The following is a 22,482-nucleotide window of genomic DNA, read 5'->3' as shown; positions in this document are numbered from 1 at the left end:
GATAAGGCTTCACATGAACGTATGCCCACCGACGCGATTGAGAGGAGGAGTGGTGACCCCTCCCCTCTCCATTGGGATGCATGGTGACATGTCCTATCTTTTCCCCGGGTATGGAGTGTTACCGTGCCCCTTGTGTGCTGCACCATATCGCTCCGTGCGCCCATTGCCGGTCTGTGGGGGACGTGTGTACGGTCGCTAGCTTATGTACGTCCCCCTATGGTGGAGTGAATGCAGCCTTAATGAAACAATAATAAGTAATAAGTGGTGATTAAACTATACATGAATTTGGCATTTTACAGTAAAATAACAGAATTTTTTTTATCTTTTGGGATAAAGCTAATTAATAAATGAGTAAAAAGTCACTTTTTAAACTGGTCTTATCTTACATTGTGGTTCTCTGTTATTCCTGCTGAATATTTTGAAACAACTGTGTCTAGATTGTTAAAGAACACCCCTAGATGTCAATTTATTCATACAACATATAACGGAGGATCAGCAGAATGCATAGTTATACAGTAGAAGGGGGTGATTTGGCATTATCTCAAGGGAAGTTGAAGAATTTTACCAAAAAAAAAAGGAGTTAATAATAGGTAAATTCTGAAGTGCTTAACCATTAGCTTTATTAGGGTGTTACAAATTGCTCTTCAGGAACCATTTGTTCATTGTCATTTGAATTCTTTAAAGTCGTTTCAGCGTTTTCTCCATTTCCAAACGATTTGGATGAATTAGCCTCGATAGAAGCCAAGCTGGCTGCAAAGACACAAGAAATATAATTGTTAATATGATTAAATGCTTCAAACATGGGTGTCCAAGCTTCAATTAGATGTTATTAAGAAAATGTTCCTGTTTGAAGATAATTTCTCATAAATGTAGTCATATCGTCCCTTAGAAACAAGACAATGTTCTTGGATACAACCACCTCTGTTGGAGGGATTGCCCAAAGAAACAAAAGGTTTTTGTATATGAAATGTTGGAGAGTTCCTGCATGCCCCACAGCCGTCCTGTGGTAATGATTGCTTAGTCCAGGCGGTCAGGCAGGGCTCAATAGCGTATGTCTGGCCACCGCTGCCAGAGTGCCCTATCCGAGGAAATCCATCTCGTTTCATGGCTACATTTATGAGAAATTATTTTCACACAGGATGCCTGTGAAAAACATAGGCTGCCACAGCCAAGAGAGGCTACTCCACCCCAGTAGCCTCTGCCAAAAAATTGCATATTAGTTAGATAGTGTTTAGATCTGGCTAGGAAGTGTAATTGAAGTTTAGGGATTAGGGTTTTAGTAGGAACCTAACATCGGATCTACTTTAATACATAGATTCCTGATGGTAGGTTTCCTTTAAGCAAACAAGCCTTACTTAAGCTATTTCAAAAACAAAATACTACATAAATCTGTCATGGATTGAAACACATGAACGTCATTGAAAGATGAAGTCAGAAAACTGCAGCAGCAACAAATAAAAGCTTGGCTAAAATAGATATTTAGAGCAAATAAAATGTTATGTTAATAAATAACTCTGCTAAAATGTATAGCCTTATATTTGAATGTAAGTGTTGGCCCCATTGGGACAGTCATAATAGTTCCTCTATTTGTTCTGGCCCTTTACACATTAAAGTTTTGAGATCAGCTTCCCTATTCATCATTTGGGCTGTGCCAGGTGCCCTTCTCAATCTTTTTCTTTATACAAATGCACTGTAGCAGTGTAGTGGCTTGCACTTATCTCACAAGGAGTATAGAAAAGAGAAATAAAGATTGGGGGCTTTATCATGTTAAATTAGAGTATATGTTACTATGTAAAGCTAGAGCTATTACTTTCCAATATCATCACAAGCGCTCATTACATTACGCTACATAGACGCGCAGATCCTGCAGGCTACTATTCCATTAGCTATATGAGCTAGCATTGTCAGACACTGAACACATCTACTTTAAACTAGGCTAAACAGTTGAAATATAGAATACAATGTTGCTAAAAATGGATAAAATATATGTTTACATCAATTTAAATCAAGGTAATGAGCTGGCTATGCTGGAGCCTGAGGCAAAGTGTCTTTCCAGTGAGTAAGCTATACTTAGTATTCAAAAATTATAGTTTACTTCATACCTTTGAACAGCTTAAAATGTATAATTCTACTTAATATAGAAAAGACTATAAATGAATATGTAGAAATAATATGATAATTGTAATCCCAGGTCCATGGAAATCTTATTCTAATGGCAACCATGTATGCTCATGTACACCAACATGACAACTGAGGGCAGGGATTGGGCATGCACAATCCTCAAGACGTCATCCTTTACCATCCAACTTGACCAGAACAAATGGAGATGAAGCACCATCACAAAAATCAAGAAGTTAAGCATATTTCTTTTATTTCTCTTTGTATACAAATGCTGGCTTTTCCTAAAAGGCAAACATCTGCCCCAACTAAAATGATTTGTCTCAATGGCAAAATGCAGAGGTACATTATTTGCCATTAGGAAGGCGGCTGATACAGAGGAATGCTCGGCACATAGTGCAACAACCTTTGATATAGAGAAGAAAACCAGTAACTGAAATGTGAAGTAGCCCTCGTTCCACAAGTTGGAGATCCAGTATTCTTGTGGATAAGTCTATATTATATGAGGAATCTAATATAGAATAATGCATTAAAATACAGGAGCTTGGCAAAATGAAACATCTGACTGCATTGTTAAACAATAGACTTGATAACTTTATTGCCATATGGATAAAATGCAACTTGACCTGTGAGAGGGGGCCCTGTATTTTAATGCATTATTATATATTAGATGCCTCATATAATATAGATTTATACATAAGAAAACTGGATCTCCAACCTATGGAAGGAGGGTAGTTCCATTTCATCAGAAAAATATTATTGTTTGTATAGTCAAAAGTTATACATTTGTCCATTATACTCTCTGGGTACTCTCTTTGGCTTATGAATATCTAATGTTTATTGCCACCTTCATACCAATCCACTGATGAAGAGCACTTAAGGAGGCATCCATCGACAGCTACACGTAACAATCATTGGGTCATATGTTTACTAGTCTCTGAAAAGACTTTTTTAAACTATTCTGTTACCTAGAAGATATTTCTTGTGAGAAGCATGGGGCGGGAGTGGAAGAAGAGGGAATTGGTGGGAATAGTGGTTCTCTGGATGCTGATAACTTTGGTGCACCAACTTCCTCATTAGCACATGGTTTAATCTGGGAATATCTTGGAAATGGCAAAATGCAATTCTGTACAACATGGTACATGCAAATTATAACGCTTGGTGGAGGTGGTAGACCCCCTTTGAGAATCTTTAGAGTCTTCCCACTACTCTTTATCTTTCCTTTTTTTCTGTTTATGCTTAGTGAACATTGGCAAGGCATTCCTATAATGAGATAACACATCCCATGTAACGCTCAATACTGATTTTGCTACGAAAACCACTTCTATTACAGTTCCCATTCAACTTAAAGAAGTCTTAATGTGTGAGCTAAAATACATATTGTTTAGGCACGCTAGGGCTAATGGCCATGATTAACTGGGTCTCCTTCTCAGAATTTCAATGCCTGGTGTGTAGGGCTACGTTTCCCATGCATAATAGCCAGAATGACAGATGACCAGTAAATAGAAAAACTAGTAAATGAAGTTACAGAAACTTTCAGTTACTTATAGTTACTTTCTATACATCATTGCTAATCATAGCTAACACCTAATAAGTCTCTTATTTATCTCTACACAGACCTGTGAACTAGGAGAAAGTTTCCCAAAGGTAGGAATGGCTGCATCATGACTGGCATGATCATCACCCGAGCTGAAGACTCCAACTTTTAAATTCAGTGTACTTGACAGCTGTTTGTGATCTAATATTCAAAGACAGAGCATTCCTTTTCTTCCACATCTGTCTGAGAGAGAGAGCTGCTCATCACAAAACATGACCTGAGCTTGTCTTGAGCTGATGAGCTGTTACATTATTTTGTGAATCATATGGTGGTGGAACATCTTCAGAAATCTAAGACATTTCAACTGTGCTAGTATCTGTCACTGGAGTTAACTCTTGCTTATACTATGTAAAGGTCATTTATTTTAATAAAAGGTGACATGTAACTGTGTGTAACAACCCTACCAATCACAAAGGGATAAATCCAGCTCTGGCCTGCATAAAATTATTATAATCATTATAATAATATTAGTATGATTAATTGATTAAATGCATTTTTGCAGCGCATTTATTTTAAGGACATTTTATAATCTTGATTATAAACATGTTACATTTTGTCATTCTAAGACCCATATTTATAAAACAAAATAGGGATATCTAGTTTGATCGATATAAATGAAAGAAGTGTAATGGAAGGTCCTTTGAAGTCTACTGGGAACTTTCCATTCACCATCTATTTTCATTTCTAACCCATAGACAAAAGAAATGTGCTAATGACTAGAGATGAGCACGATTTCATTTTAGGTTTGGGCCCGGGGCTCGGGTGCGTCCCACACAACCTGGATATATCACTGGTTTGGTAGTTCTGCAGCCAATCTAACTAATTGAGGCCCCTACCTACTACTCATGGCTGTGAGTGGCCAGGCTAGTAGTGACCCCTGGCCAATTAAAGCCATGTCAATTTCCTGGCAACTTAAAGTTTGGGTCCACTTATGACCCACAATTGTACAAAACAAAATGATTTTGATTAGAATATGTATCAAAAATGACAGAAAAATAGTTAAAACATTTAAAATGTGCATACATGTGCATACAATGGCCCAGTACCTGTGTTTACAGCTGGAAACTCCAAATCCTCCCAAAACCAAGCTTTTTACAAATCAGCCACACAAACCAATAAGAACCTGTGGTGCACAGGAGGGTGAGTCACACTGGTAATCACATTATGGATTATTCAATTATTCAATATGCCACGTAGACACGTACACCGTCAATATAACCACTCAACAAGTAGCTGATTGAGAGGGTATACATCCAAAAATAAGAGGGAGAAAACAGCTGGTGGAGAGAACCTGCAAAACAGTGATGGAAGGGTCCCCATGCATATTGTCCTACTAATGGGATTTAGGTTTTGTTACGCTCTCCTATTATGGAGAGCATAATAGAAGCCTCTAATGCAGCTGTGTACTGGGCCTCAGTAACCACAAAATAATACAAAATAATGTAAACATGTCAAGTGGTAAAAATCATAAAAAAATATAGTATTTATTTGCAAATAAAATGGCTACACTAAAACCTTAAACATAAAACTCATTATTTACAAGTCATTCAAATAGTTAACGTTTATTAATTGTTTTTACTTTATTTTGACAGCAGGATGCAAAACCCAATTATTTTAACTTTTTGATTTGTTACTAACTGGCATAATGTTATTATATACTATTCGTAATACGTTTTAATATGACTGACAACCAATATAACCGCAATTCCTAATATTGGCTTCCTATTACAAATATATTCAAAAAATGGTGCCAATGACAGGAACTATTTCTTTCTATATTGGCTATATATTTATCACTATTAATGAACTAAAAAATCCACCCAGAAATGTAAAAACAATGTAAAAATGTGACAAGAATGAGCATGAGAATTCCCAGTTTGGGGAATCTTTCTTTAGATCTGAAGGGTTCAAGAGTTCAATGACACCACCATTACATCTTGTGATTTGCCACAATGACAAGACAAGAGATGATTGAAGGTGGAATGGCTATTTAAGGTAAAAACATTGAGAAACAGCACGTATATATGCGGCACAAACATCTCATGTAAATAATCTGGAGAGCTTTAAGTTTATATAAATACATGTGTAAGGGTCTATTCCCAAGCTATTTTGGAATGGAAAGGAACAAACTCAACTCATTGATTTTTGTATGAGAGGATATATTTGCCTCATGTGTTTGTAGAAGAACACTTCAACAACGTATTATTTGCAATTTTGATGCAAATCCTCCAAATAAATATAATTGCCAAAAACTGTTGGAGAGAAAATCAATACAGATCTGTGTCGATGTGATGCAGTGGAATGAAGGCTTTGGAATGACTTTTAGATGCAATACACAAACTAAGCCCTCATTTATATAACAGGTGCTAAGCTGGCTCAGTCGAAATCTCTAATGGCAAAATGGTTTGTTGAAATACAATAAGATCTTCATAATAGCAATTCTATATACAGAATGCCACTAAATGGCTCATTGATCAGGGACAGAGGTGGTTTCAGTGAAACAGCACAAATTAAACCTGACAGTAAAACTTAACTTGAACTGAGACAACATCACGCAGCACTGAGATGTACACATTGCCCTTGGTTTCCGAGTCTACCTGACTTAGCTTTCTACAGTTTAGAATTCCTGTTTCTGTTACTGCTTTATTCACTCAAAAAAAAACAGCAAAGGCTTGGTGTATCTTATTTCTATTCTATTTACAACATTGTGATGAAATAAGGATGAGATAATGTAGGTTTATAAACACTGGTCCTCTTTGGTATGATATGTAATAGTGGTTGTCTGGCAATTTTAGTTTTTTACATTTGTAAATGAATTAGACTGTGATATAAGTAGTTTCCAAAAAGTTTTATAAAAGGATGCGAACATAAGAGCTGTACAATTCACAAGAGCCATAGTTTACCGACGCAGGGAGCTTTTTTCCGCAAAATATTTTGTGAATATGTTCTTCATCAACACAAATGAAACAGAGGACAATAAAAAGAAAAGGACCAGGTAGACTGTGATATAAGTTTAAGATGATTAAGCTTATAAAATGAGTCAACCCCTTCCAAGTATGACTGAGCACACCCCTTTCTGGAAAATATGCAAATACATTTTCCAGGATAGGACAAGGAAAACATTGCTTTTTTTTGCTAACCCTTAAAATCAAGCATGACTAATGGCATGATGTGAGATTAAAGTCCAACAGTATATCTATTCAAGAAGAGATAGATTCCCTACTGTAGACAGCCCTGTTTTGACCTGGTTGGGTCTCCTCAGTACTGTGTAGGAACTAGTTTTGCTGTGTGAAAGGATACCGACTAGAATCAGGAAGTAACAATTCTCCCTACGGAGACTTTGTCAATTAAGGCCGTCTTCAAACATGTTACTGACAAAGAATGGAAGAAAGAAAGGCCTCTGCCTTTCGGAATTAAAGTACAAGCAAAAGCTGGGATAGCAATACAAAATTCTGAAAAAATATATTTGAACTCATCTACATTTGATGCCATGTATTAAGGCCATCAGACTCTAATTCAACATTAAACCCAATGGTCCATCTAAATGTATTTTCTATCCATATAATGGCAAATTTCTGAAGATCAGCAGGAGTCATGGCAGTTGTATCAGCCATACCAGATAAACAAAAATAGATTTTATATCAATAATTACTGTGTAATAAAATGTTATGTAAGTGCGAAATATATGATTTATTTTACTATTTTCAAGGTTTCTGTTCAAGGTCTCTGCTGTAGTTTTCAGTAACTTTTAATTAAATCTGTTCACAAGTATACAATATTCAACATTCACAATCCCAAATTAATGCATCAAAAATAGAACTGGAAGGAATCAGTACCAGAGAAAAGCAAATCTATTTGTTGGTTTACGAGCACCAAATCCGAATATTTTCTGATCTGTTTTGATAACCCCTATAAAACGTTAAATATCCCATAAAGGACCCTAAATGCGCTGGCATAAAATCCCCTGTGATCAGCAGAACAGGGGATCACAAGTCCTCTTGGCCTTGTACTCTACATGCAAAGAAATGTGCTCAATTCCTTGCCTATAGTGTAAACTATATTGGAGTTCCAATATTTTTAGTTGTAATGGGACCAAGGATTATCAGTAAATCTTTACTACAAACACTTTACAGCTGATCATTGCAGTCTGGGACTAAAGTAAAGCATTCAGAGAGCTTAACCAAAGGTTACAGTGGGCATAGAGGCCCATCTTTAACTAGGGGTCGGCTGTAAGTCGGGTGTCCTTAAGTAGGGGACTGGCTGTAGTGGCAAAAGAATTCCCTATTGTAAAAAAAAGTCTATGTTTTAGGTTTTTTTGGTAAAAAGGTAAAATGCCAGTAATATACTTTACTATTATAATTATTAATATTAATGAAGGAGTTGGATATTTTCCATCATACATCCTACATAGTATATTAGCAAATTTGTCATTTAGGATTTTGTGAAAAACTATGAAATATTATACAATTAAGAAGAGATCAACCCAAGGATTTCTATTTTCCTTGGATTTTTTTTAAGGTTGAATGTCCTCTGACATTCTTTTTGTAATCCAGAATCAGGTTGGCTGCCCTACATTTGTGATCAGGTGAGAAAATGTAAATGAATATTTTTCAGTACATGCTTTCATAATATGTTGGCATTGTGTAAATAAGTAAAAAGTGAATCTAGGAATCTGGAAAATGAGTGTCTGATCTTACAGTAGGCTGTGACCTGTCAACTCAAGTGATCAAATCTCGGCCTCAATTGATCCTGTGAGCCTTGCTTGAAGTCCGATAACAACCTACGGTGCATAGAAAGAAAATGTGCCTGTTGCTCCATTTACTTTTATTAGACTTCCAGCTTTACTTTTAAGTGCCGCATTCTGAAGATATTCATCGTCTTTGTTATTATAATTTCACCAACTTGAATAATAGAAATGTTGGAGTTAGCTAACCGAAGAACATGTATAAAAGACAATAAAAGACTCAAAAACAGCAGGACATCTTGTATTAAAAAACAACAAGGTATTACAAACAACATTTTTTCTGCGTCTACTTTTAAAAGAACAAAGTACAAAGGAATAAATTGCCAACGTCTTCGTACTCAAATATATGTTTGTGCTACAAACAATATGCCTGATCTATAAGATAAAGAAAAAGAACCTAACAAAACCTTACACTGAGTTTATGAAAGAAAAACAAGATCCATGCGTGTATTTCATTTATGGGATCATGTTTATGTAAATGTTACAGCTACAGGACATTCTACTTTTACGAGATCAAGCAATTTTTATCAAGGTGATGACAAAATACTCCATCATATAGTATGTGTTAAAGTGTTGCACCAGTATATTATAATTTGTTTGGCAATGGTAAAAACTAGTCCAGTTGCTCTTATGACTCGTAAATCGTGGCTTCCTGAGTGAATGCATAACCCTTCACCACATGGTTTTCACTTATACAATCACTTGAGTTGACAGGTCACAGCCTTCCGTAAGATCAGACACTCATCTTCTGCTGCTGTGAACATTCCTAGATTCACTTATTACTTATTTATACAATGGCAACATATTGTGAAGGCCTGTCCTGAAATGTGTTCATTTACATTTTCTAACATAAACACAAATGTAGGGCGGTCAACCTGATTCTGGATTACAAAAAAAGTCAAAAAAATTTGCCCTTAAATAAAATCCAAGACAAAAATAAATCCTTGTGTTGACCACTTCTCAAATGTAGGATATTTCTGACTTTTTCCAAAATCCTAAATGTCAAACTGTCTAGGTCACGTATGACAATGGAAAATAAGAGCATATCATAGGCTTTTGCATGTATTTACAAATTACCTATAATAAAGATTTCTTCCTTTGCAATAGGAGCATTTTTATCCACTATTTTTGGAAGCTGTGGAGCCCCAAGATAAGGAATTGAGCACATCGGGAGAGATTTACCTCAGAAGTTTCTGAGGTAAAACTGTTCTAATTGTCCATGGAAACCAATCAGAGCTCAGCTTTAATTTTATAAAAAGCTGTGTTTTAATGAAAGCAGAGATCTGATTGGTTGCCAGAACAGTTCTGCTCCCAGACACTTCTAATAAATCTCCCCCATTGCTTTGCACATTGAGTACAAGACCAGCAAAATGCAGTTCAATGGATGGAGAAGGGACAGTAAGTTAGCTACGGCCTACAGCGATTATGCCGGCCGGTATAAATAAAATAAAGGCTTGAAAAATCTTTTAAAAGTAGGTCAATAATCAGTTATGACCTAAAGTAACTAAACCAAACGTCTGTTTGGCAACTTGAGACTGTCACCGTTTTGCTTTTCCCCTTCAGTTTTTACTGTCGACGATTATTTTGTAGGGCAATTTTTTTTAAAAATTGTATAAAAACTAATTATGAATGTTAGCTTGTTAGAATGTTAGGTTGGCTGGGCTTCTTAGTTTACAGTGAAATCCCTTTTTTCTGTGGGACTTATTTGGTGACAAAATGGCTGGAAATATTTTTGCAACAAAAATCCCAACTATTTTAAATATATTTTTACACTTGCACTTGTTAGACTGTCTCTCATGTAAACTTTTAAAACAATAATATCTATTGTAAAATTATTATTCCTTGCCTATGGAATCCATTTTAGCTGGAGGGTTGTTGACACACCACTTCCATTTAGCCTTGGGCACACAGCAGCACATATTATCCTAATCCTGGTGGATTTTTCTGTTTAGGATTAAGCTATGGCAGGCCATACCAGGTAATTCTGCCAAATGTAACAGAATATGACACCATGTCATGTGTTGTGTAAGAGGTCTTTACTTATTTATGTTGTACCATGTTATCCATAGGCAGAAAAAAACAGTTCTGTGCTCATATTTGGTAATATCTAGTTGGAACTTGGATTTACAGAGAATTATGTCCCATGGTGGCAAGTAAAAAGAAGTAGTATGTTGTTTTGTTGAAGTAAAGTATACAAAGTTGACAAACCATATAGTAGTTGTTCCCTCTACATTTATACTAGTGTGGTGGCGATGCCGCTGTGTATAGAAATGTTGCAGAATATATCACTTTTGAGATACTTTTGCAATTAGTTGCCTGGGTGGACTCTAGAACACGGCTGTCATTTGAATTAATGGTCTGTTGCCTAGTGGTTAAACACTGAACATGATTTGCAATGAGATATAAAACAAGATCTGAAGAGGTTATTTATCAAAGCCTCCCTTTTGCACAGGAAAATGCACTTCTTTTATTGGGGAAAACAAAAAGCCTTTAGATACATTTAGACTTAATTACTGTATTTGTTAATGCTGAAACAATAGAAATCTTTCCATAATGTTATTAAAGAACTGAAACATAAAGGCTGGAACAATAACTTCGACTCCAATGGCAAATGTAATGGAAATTTTTGCCAAAAATGTTTTGTTTCAGATGTTTCAATGTGTTGGGGAGTGGAAAAGAATTACTTAGCAGGGCATGGGGAGGAAGAGGATTTTCTGCCTTCCCCCTCCCTTAACTAAGATAGAGATTCCTCTATTCCCATAAGATTCTGCAGGCAGCCCCTCTATTGTGACATAACATTCACTCATGTTTTATAAAACATCCATAGACGGAAACGCTTAGGCGTCTTTTTTGTTTCCCCCATCAAACAGCTGTTTCTATCAATAAGCTCCCCCATGTAAGTCATGTTGGGTCCCTTGTACACCTTGGTCTGCCCCCACATAGACTAACTCTCTAAATAACATGTTCTTTTAGCCAACAAGAACATGAAGAATGTATTTGTGTAAACCTGATTTTTTTCCTTCATGTACACCTGTAACTGTGGGGTAAGGCCTATTGCCAACTCTACTAGTTAGCAGTTTCAATTCAATAGTGTTTTTCTTTCAAACATTTAGCTATTTTAACATCATAGCAATAAAACAAGTAGGGAGAGACGTGGATATGTAAGATGGGTAGTGTCCACATGAAAGTCCATTGGCCAGAAATCGTTGTTGCCGTTAGGGAGGGGCGATAGTCAGTAGAGGTCAGGAGTGGTGCTATCACATAGAGATGCCTGGATAAGAATATAGACAGTTAACTGCAAGTCAATTACTGAGCTCTTAAAATCAAGACTCATCTTTAAGGCCAGATGGTGTTCTGGGAGGGGGTAATCAAGGTATAAGGGTATTGACTAAGAGCAGATCAGATCGTTACAGGAAATAAGACACCCAGACCCCAGTCGGTGGGCACATTGTGGAGCCAAAACACTCCCATATTCTCGATTGGATGATAAGGCACCTTGTTTAAAAGATTTTTTTTATCCATCACAGAAAACAAAGCCACTAAACCCCAAAAATATAGTTTGAAATAGTTGGGGCCAACATAACTGATTCATTTTTACGTGAAGATCCAAACTTGTTCTTAAAATAAAAGGAAATGAATCCTTTATATACTTACAAGGTATAGGATGACAGCTGACTCACATATTGGCTTGAATATAAATTTAAGAAATGATATCTGAGCCTAAATTTTAAAGCAAGTCCCATCTATAAAGAAGGAGACTGGGATGTCAACACAACATTAGGTTCTCTTGCAGTCTTTTTGATACAACAAAGCAAACAATAATTGCACGTCAGAACACAGAAGAAAAACAAAAGACACATGACGTGCGGATCTGTTTCCTTCCTCGGCATAGTCAAGTACGGCTGTGAACTGGTGATGAAAATATGCGAGGTGTTGTGCAGAGGAATACAGTGATCATATCATTCTTTCTGTCTCTTAATGCTCCAGGGACCTGGAGACGAATAGGAGCAATAAGTTCACTTTGCAGAATTAATGCAGTAATTCTTTATCATAAGAGCTTAGCACTATCTTGGACTGATTTTTCTACCGAGTGCTTCAAAGTCTAGTTTTAATGATGGCCCTAATTTGTTAACACCTTTTAAATTATTAATCCCCTTTATATTCAAGTAGTTATTGCATGTCATAACAATGTATCTATGCAGGGTAATGTAATAGTATTTTCTGCATGTCAAGTAAAGGCTCGTGCTGAAAAATGCTATTAAATCTGATAATTACCTGTAGCTGAATATTTATTATCACTGGCTGAATTTATTATGGCAGTCTTTTGTTATGGTACTATATCATATTGTTTATCAACAATTGTGCAGCACTTAAAATACAATGAAGAGTTTTATAAAAGAAACGGTTTTGTTTTCTTTTCAGTCACAAGATAATAATTTAAAGCAGACAATGTAAATGTAGAGAATTGTCTTAAAGCGACCCCTTAGGTGTCTTTTAAAGGGGGGTTTCCTGGGACTTTAAGGCCCGTTCCACACTTGCGAGTGTGATGCGATGAACTCGCATCACACTCGCAACGCAAGCTGCCGGGAACGCACGGCCCGAACGCTGCACCGCGGGAGTGAACTGACATGCTTGCGTTGCAAGTGTGATGCGAGTTCATCGCATCACACTCGCAAGTGTGGAATGGGCCTAACTTTGAAGGATTGTGTTAAACAAAATAGGACATGACTTATCAACCACCAATAAAACGTCAATTGCTTTTCATGGCTGCAAAATCAATATAAATCTGAGTTTAAAGCGGGTCCCATAACACATAAATTTATGTTAAAAATTGTGAAGAAAATCTTTTTAAATCTTTTTAGGTCTCCCACCATCACAGGGGTGGTGGGTGATCTGTTTCTTTGACAGCCAGCTCCTAGTCTCCCATTGCTGTCATAGCATGATCTGTAATAGGCACCGACTCCAGAGGAAACACCGCACAGTCAATATATTGTAATACAGTTGAATTTTAATATATATTATATACAGGGGAGCAGTCCCCGGGGAACATACAAGATAGGTTCCAAGGAAGGATAGGATTGTTCGTAAGTTGAATTTGTATGTAAGTCGAAACTGTTTATTTTAAAATTGTAGATCCAGACAAAAATGTTTTTGCCCCAGTGGATTATCAATACAGCTGATCTTTGCAGTCTGGGACTATAGTAAAGCTTCCAGAGAGCTTCACCAGAGGTCACAGTGGGCAGAGGGGTCCATCTTTAACTAGGGGTCGTAAGTCGGGAACCACTATATATATATATATATATATATATATATATATATATATATGTATATATTCTTTATCTGTGTTGTGTATTTGCTGTATGGTGGGTATATATACTGTAAGTGTGTATATATGCTGTACGTTTATATATGGCACTGTATGCATATGTATATGCTCCATATGTGTGTGCATGAGTGTATAATTGTGTGATTGTAACTCGCATGAGTGAGTATGGAAATAAGTATATCTTTTAAGTGGGAACAAGGGCCCCATACAGAAACCTCCCTGCCTCTCCTTGTTAGGCCAATGATTATATACATACTATGTATATTTTATTAATATATACCACAGGGTTAATATATTATTATATTAATTTATACTACTTCCTATAATTATTCACTGTATCTTCTACCATTAACATTGTTTAATGTATTCAATATCAGCCCAAATGCACTTCCCAACAACAAGGGATCTATTGACTGAAATGATGCCTTGGGCATTTAATTTATGAAACACTTATTTATGTGTTTGGCTGCAGTTTCTTGATGATGACACCAGAGGATTCCCTCTGCTGGCACAATTTTAAGGTGTAATCATATCGTAGATGTGATTAAGACTATAACACGTGTTAATTTTATGGTATACAGGTGAAAAAATGACAGCGCAAGAGACTGAGCTGAACACCACTGCAGTAGTACAAGGCAAAGTGAAAGTTTCATACTTAAAGGGGTTATAGGGCTGAGATTTTTTTTCATTAACAAGCTTAGATGGCCCAATAAAAATTCAATGGGGTTAGCTGTATATGAATGTGTCTGTACTGTATTATACATATGTGTGTGTTTGTATCATACGCATATGTGAGTACATTTTATTTTTTTTTTTTGTAACCTGTACTGTGAGTTTGCAAATGGGGATGGGGCACGTGGTAAAGAAGGGGACACTTTTCATAAAAAAGGGACACTTAGCATAAAATATAGGGGGCACATGGCAAAATAATGAGGGGCACCTGGAAGAGAAAATGGGCAAAATGCAAAAAAGGGGCACTTAGAAAAAAAGAAGCGGGGCACTTAGGCTTATGTAGTGGATTTTTTATATAATGTGTCAGCTACCTTGGAACATTTAGGAGACTTGGGTTTAATGAGAGGGAGGGCTTAATGAGAGGGAGGGCTTAATGAGAGGGAGGGCTTAATGAGAGGAAGGGCCCATACAGAATTTTGCTTCAGGGCCCAGAGGACTCTAGTTACGCCAAAGCTGCTCAATCAGAAGCTGAGATGGGTCACTGCTGCAGTTGAGTTGAGTGGCTACTTCGGTATATTGTATATTATTCCTGAAATTTTACAGATTTTTTAACTACAACATGCAAATCTTTAAAGATTTTGAGATGGTGAAGACTAAACTGAAAAGTTGACTACTAAAGGAATGTTCTGTACTGTCTATCAATCCAAGCAGATAATCCAGATGCGTTGATGCTTTATAAGTCAATGTTGGTAAAAGCTGAGTCATTCACTATCTGCAGTAGTTGTAATTTTGTATCACATTGCACTATTTAAAGCAAGCCTTATTATGGCAATCCTCCCTCCCGCACACTAGAGTTCTGCTATTGTAGCAGCATATATTCTTCAAATATTTTAATTCATATAAAGAGGAATGAACTTTACAGTCTATTAAATCTCGTTCAAAACTCAAAAATCACACATAGCGGTCAATCTAATCACTTATAGATCTGTGCTTGATTAAAGCCTCCAGCCGTGGAATCCAGTGCTTCGAATATGGGGCAGTGATGGAATAATATTGAAAAGATGTAATTTTAATCAGGTATTAAGGCTTGCCGAGGCTGAGTAGCACAGTGTACTTTAGCAATGATGATATTGCATTACTGAAATGTTACTGGAACTCTTCTGACTTCAGGCCAGATTTCAAGAATGGCTAGAGTTAAGTACACCAATGATCAAATGCCCTTAGGGAAGCAAAGTAACTGTGTTCGCCTAGAGCTAACCACCACCAATATTCAGAAACAAGTTCAGCTTTACTTAAGTGAAACATTTATTCAGAAGCCTTGCGTAGCCTATCACAGAGAATGAATACACTTTTTTTTAAAGTTAGCAACCATAAATATAATTCCTTTAATCCAGTATCCTAAAAATCTAAAATGATTAACCCTGATTATTATATATTCCAGATTGCAAAAAGAAAAAAAAAGAGAAAACATAATAATGAAAGGCACAATCAATAAAAGATAATAGGCTATATAGAATAAATAAAGCTAAATAAGCTATATAGAACCATGTAAATAATATTCTATTCGTAATAGCATTATAATTTAGCATCATCACTTTATTCTCTTTAGGTAACACCAGGTATATTTCCTTTTTGTTCCTTTAGTCTGAATATGGATGTCACATCTGCATGGAGTTTATTATCCTTAATATTGCAAGGCTTGACTACTGGTACTCCAAGGGGGTGCATGTCATTGTGCACTGGTCATGGTACTCTCCCTTCTGGCACATAAAGCACTCTATATACTCCGGCCACGATATTGTATTTTCTAGTGCACAGACTATTTTGCAGCACTAGCGCTCTCTTTCACAGCGGCCACGACCCCTGTCTCCAAGGTCACACCCCATATTCGGACAAGTCTGAAAACTGCCTAAAAAGGTCTAAAACCCTCAACTAATGTGCAGCACAGAATTTCAGGCATAAATCCAGTGTTCTGGCGTAGATGGATTGATACAGGTCCCCCACTGTGCACCAATAAAAAATTTAAAACTATAGAATATAGTTTTAAATATACGGTACTCTTTAGAATAATTACATGGTGGCCCTTACTAAAATACTTCTATAAATGGATCCCGTAGTATCTTTCATATCTACTAATGCATCCAATTTAAAGTGTACATTTATTTTCAAACATATGACATATTACAAAAACATACAAAATTTATTAAAATCGAAAGTTTATGAAAATTAGTTAATTTCTATCTATTTTCATTTTGTATGTTTTTGTTATAGTCATATGTTTGCAGGTAAAGGTACGCTTTAAATTAGGTGCATTAGTAGCTATGAACGTTTCGTTTCTATATACTTCATTTATAGAAGTATTTTAAGAAGTGTAAGAATAATATATCAACATATTCTTCAACAGTTTATAAAAGTAATCATCACAAATTTTTCATTGGTGGCCAGTGACGGACATGTATCAATCAGTCTACGCCAGAATACTGGATTTGCGCCTATAATTCTGTGCTCCACATTAGTTGAGGGTTTTACACCTTTTTTAGGCAGTTTTCCGACTTGTCCGAATAGGGTGAGTGACCTTGAAAGAAGAGGTTGTGGCCGCTGTAAAAGAGGACGTGAGGAAGTTATGGATGTTTACATGTTCTTAGGTTGAGGATAAATTAAATAAAATCAAATATTTCATTATATACTATTTTTACTAAGGTTTTGCCATAATACCAAAATTTCTATATAAAAAAAGAATTAAGAATGTAACATTGAAATTGTTAACTAAAAATATGAAACCAAGCAGAAAATGATATGCACTGCAATTCCAAAACATAAAAAGCTGATCTATGTCTGACCTACATGACCGATATCTACATGTGTGTATATGTATTAATGTTGTGTCACTTATTGTATTGTTCTTTTATAAAGCAGTGTGCAATAACTGTATTTCCTCTTTGAGGATAATAAAGTGATTATTATGCATATATCATAAAAAAAATTATGTCAAAACAGAACACAAATGGCTTTTAGATGGTGGATGCATTGGTCATCACTGAAACTTGTAGTCACTGTGTTGCACATGAGAATTTTGATGCGCCAGCTTATGAGAAAGCCCTGCCCATCCGGTATGCTAAGTTGGAGGCTCCTGATGAATCCAGTGGTTGGCTGCGCTGATGGATAATTCTGAGAATTGGTGCGGGGCAGGAACATCCCACGCCAGCCCACTCCAACACCGGACACAACCCCTTTCGTGCTCCCTTGGCGTTGAGGTGATGCGAGGGGGGGAATAATCACAATTCCTGAAGGCTCTCAATGAATTACAATTATTTCAGGAAAACTGTCATACAAGCCCTGATAACTCTCTCCCTACATCATTTTTGGAAGCAGACAACCTGACAATTGCATTCTATCTTGATGAAATTCTGACAGCCATGTCCACCTTTATGCAAAGCAAATAATACAAAAAAATCAAATACATACAACACACATCCAGCAAAATCAATGTGAGAGTAAAAAGCTGAGGTCATCGACTCTCAGAAATATAAAAACAAAATCCATGCAATATTTAGTTGTACAAACACTACAAATAGATATATATACGGTACATATTTTTATGCTGAAATTTGCTGTGAAAAAACAGGTTTTCTGATAAATTCTATTAGAACCGTAATAGACATTTTTCTCTAGTGATAACAAGTAACTCTATTGCTATGATATAATTGCCATCCAGGGCCGATTCTAGCTTTTTTGCTGCCTGAGGCGAAAACTGAAATGCTGCCCCCCCCCCCAAAAAAATCCTAGCCATGATCCCCTTCTATATTAAGCCCACTGTATTTACAAACGCAGCGCTAGTGTACAGGGGCGGGCCTTGACCAGATTGTGTATACGTAACGCATGTGATCGGTAACCAGAACCCGGTGTCTTGCAATAAAGCAATACAAGACACCGGGTTCTGATTGCTTACCGCTGCAAAAATTGTGGTACATCAGCAGATGGTAGATGGAGGGGGCAAAAGAGTAACTGAAGGGGTCAAATAAGGACCAAAATAAGTAAGCAGGAGGAGGAGGGAAAATAGCAGCTATGGAGGTGTGAGGTGAGAGAGGCTGAAGGAAAGCCCCTGTTTCAGCAGTTTGTGGGAGAGGGAAAACCTCAGAGTTGAGCACCTGGAGTGCGGAGAAGGGGTCAGGAGAGCCATTAGTGGGGCTGGACAGCCATGTTCTTCTTCCAGAGCCATCTCTGCTTCTCTTACATCCCCTACTTTCACTGCCGACAACACAGCAACCCTAGGAGAGCAGCGCAGGAGGGGGAGGGGAGCCTGTAGCTCTAGAAGACATGCAATTAGCACTGGCAGAGCGGCACCATACATACACAGCGTCACACACTGAATATACATGCAGCATATGCACAGCATCACACACAGCAGGCAGCAGCATACAAAGCATCATATACAGCAGGCAGCATCACACTCAGCATCACACACAGCAGGCAGCAGCATACACAGCATCATATACAGCAGGCAGCAGCATACACAGCATCATATACAGCAGGCAGCAGCATACACAGCATCTTATGCAGCAGCATATACAGCATCACATACAGCAGGCAGCAGCATACACACATCATTATGCATACACAGCATACATACACACATGCAGCATCACACACAGCATATACATGCAGCAGCATTCACACAGCATCATACACAGCATATACATGCGGCATCACACGCAGCATTATACACGGCATATACATGCAGCATACAAACAGCATCATGCACAGCCTGCAGCAGCACACATGCAGCATCACACACAGCATATACATGCAGCATCACACACAGCATATACATGCAGCATCACACCCAGCATATACATGCAGCATCACGCACAGCATACACATACAGCATCACGCACAGCATACACATGCAGCATACACATGCAGCATCAAGCACAGCATACACATGCAGCATCACACCCAGCATATACATGCAGCATCCCGCACAGCATACACATGCAGCATCACGCACAGCATACACATGCAGCATCACGCACAGCATACACATGCAGCATCACGCACAGCATACACATGCAGCATCACGCACAGCATACACATGCAGCATCACGCACAGCATACACATGCAGCATCACGCACAGCATATACATGCAGCATCACACACAGCATATACATGCAGCATCCCACACAGCATATACATGCAGCATCCCACACAGCATACACATGCAGCATCCCACACAGCATACACATGCAGCATCCCGCACAGCATACACATGCAGCATCCCGCACAGCATACACATGCAGCATCCCGCACAGCATACACATGCAGCATCACGCACAGCATACACATGCAGCATCACGCACATCATACACATGCAGCATCACGCACAGCATACACATGCAGCATCACGCACAGCATACACATGCAGCATCACGCACAGCATACACATGCAGCATCACGCACAGCATACACATGCAGCATCAGGCACAGCATACACATGCAGCATCAGGCACAGCATACACATGCAGCATCACGCACAGCATATACATGCAGCATTCACACATCATACACAGCATAAACATGCAGCATACACACAGCAGGCAACAGCATACATACACAGTATACACACAAAACATACACAGCAGGCTGCAGCATACACAAAGCATACACATGCAGCATCACACACAGCATACACATGCAGCATCACGCACAGCATACACATGCAGCATCACGCACAGCATACACATGCAGCATCACACACAGCATATACATGCAGCATCCCACACAGCATATACATGCAGCATCCCACACAGCATATACATGCAGCATCCCACACATCATATACATGCAGCATCCCACACAGCATACACATGCAGCATCCCGCACAGCATACACATGCAGCATCACGCACAGCATATACATGCAGCATTCACACATCATACACAGCATAAACATGCAGCATACACACAGCAGACAACAGCATACATACACAGTATACACACAAAACATACACAGCAGGCTGCAGCATACACACAGAATATACATATAGCATACCTGTAGATTACCACAGCAACATGCACAGCAGACAGCAGCACACACATAGCTGCTACTGATCTTCAGAAGCTCCGAGCTGGTGGGCGGGGCTAGCTTATCTGAGCTTCTGCAGCAGGAGCAGAGCTCAGCTCAGCGGAGGATCCTTCCGGGCTGTCCGAGGCTGTGGTGGAGCAGCAGCATAGTGATCACACTCCAGCTGCTGCTGCATCGGTCAGAGAAGCCTCCGCACAGCCATCCCGCCGGACCCTTCAGCCACCAAGGAGAAGCCGAATGGGAGCCAGCCTTCCCCAAACAGAACATCGGGCCAGTGTACCCCACCCTCCACCTGCCGGCAGCGCTGCTCTATGGCTCTGGAGGAAGCAGGCGGCTTTTGATGATGTCACGCTGCCTGCATCCTCCAGAGCTATAGAACAGTGCTTCAGTGAGAATATGAATCGTGGCAGTGGCAGGTTCGTAGTGCTAGTGGGTGATTCGGGCGAGTGCCCAAATCACCCACAGCTGTTTTGCCGCCTGCCTCAAGGTTCCGCATCTGCCGCCTGAGGCAAAATTTTCATCCCGCCTCATGGCAGATGCGGCCCTGTGGCCATCCCTAGGGAAGCCGTCAGCATATTTTAGCTATCCATAGCTTTATTTGTGTGTGTGAGTGATAACCTGCAACCCAGGTAAATGTTTGGGTCATGGAATCAATATGTGTACCTAAAGAGGAGTGATTAGATTTACAAAAAAAGGTAAACATATAATTTTTACTTTCTGTCCAGTGTCCGCCCCCTGTGTCATTTCAGATGCCCATAGGATCCACATTACCTAGAACCCTAAGAGCCTAAGCTTTAGGGCTGTTTCATACAGTCCATGATCAGCCTATGATCAAGAACCGCGCTGAGGCCTGCGTAAAGGCGCTGACCACACTGCTGGGGATGGGATTCCTTGCACCATATTAATATATGATGCAAGATATCGACTTATGATGCAAGGTGTCCCTACTTCCATGCTAAACATCAGCACCGGCACTGTAAGTAATTACAGTGTTGGGGTTGCTTTCTAGAGAGGAATCAGGGATTCCTTGCATCATATATTGATATGATGCAAGGAATCCCGTCCCTAGCAGTGTGGTTAGCCCCTTGACACATGGCTCTTTGAAGCCATGTGAAACAGCCATGAAAGGGACAATTATCAAACAGCTTTAATTGACTGGGCATAAACAAGACAGTTCAACTGGTATATTGGAAAATTGTATCTTTTTTAAGATAAGCGAAATAACACTTTTGTGCTGGAACGGTAATACTTTATGTGTAAATGTACCTACATCTATGAAAAAACATACAATATTTATAACTTATAAGGTACCAAATAACTCAAGACAATCCTTTGTTTCAGTCTATTACAGATTGGAGATATCCCATCACCAGTATATTAAAATAAATATTCTCAGAATATAATTCTATTTACAAACATAACATTGCACAGAATACATTTCCTCTTAAGAAATAACCAAGATGTTAAGTTGTCTTTAAGGCCACTGAAGGAATAACAGCTCTGAGCCCATCCTGCTTCACTGGCTTTCTCAGTAGGAGCACAACAATAAACCGTCTCAGGGGAAGTGTCATAAGGTACTGAAAAACTTAACATTTTTTGCTTTTATCAGTCTTAATCCATAAAGCTCACACTTCTTCCTCTGAGCTGAATCTTACGCCGCATCTCTCTCTATTTTCTATCAACTGTTCCCTATCTGCCACTTGTCAGCACAGGATAGTGATTTTGCATCTGGGCTTTTCAAGTGGAGCCCTCGCACCTTCAGAAATGGAGTGAGCCTGCCTCAGCCGTGGCTCTTTCTGTCCTAACTCAATTATCGCATTCTTGAACTGCAATGTATTCATTTGCGGGCACTGAGGCAGCCAGTGGGTGGGTATTGATTAGAGAATAATGTCATGGGCAACAGTGAAAGCGAGATAGGAAAACATGTATTCTGCTTAATGGTT

At 38.4% G+C, this 22,482-nt stretch overlaps 1 protein-coding gene across 4 annotated transcripts in view; it reads right to left on the bottom strand.

The window, feature by feature from the left end:
* Positions 1–603: 603 nt before the first annotated feature.
* The window catches only part of TTC29 (tetratricopeptide repeat domain 29), a 157,661-nt gene continuing 135,782 nt past the window's right edge, over positions 604–22,482 (bottom strand). For all 4 annotated transcript variants that reach the window (XM_072121677.1, XM_072121704.1, XM_072121686.1 and 1 more), the window contains one exon: positions 604–750. In XM_072121677.1, the coding sequence (XP_071977778.1) occupies positions 623–750 (128 nt within the window). In that variant the 3' untranslated portion in view covers positions 604–622. The remainder of the gene's footprint in view (positions 751–22,482) is intronic.

This window comes from Engystomops pustulosus, chromosome 1 (genome assembly GCF_040894005.1).
Source record: "Engystomops pustulosus chromosome 1, aEngPut4.maternal, whole genome shotgun sequence".
Classification (NCBI taxonomy): Eukaryota; Metazoa; Chordata; class Amphibia; order Anura; family Leptodactylidae; genus Engystomops; species Engystomops pustulosus.
Note: the sequence above shows the minus strand (reverse complement) of the source record. Positions and strands in the feature narration are given on the sequence as shown.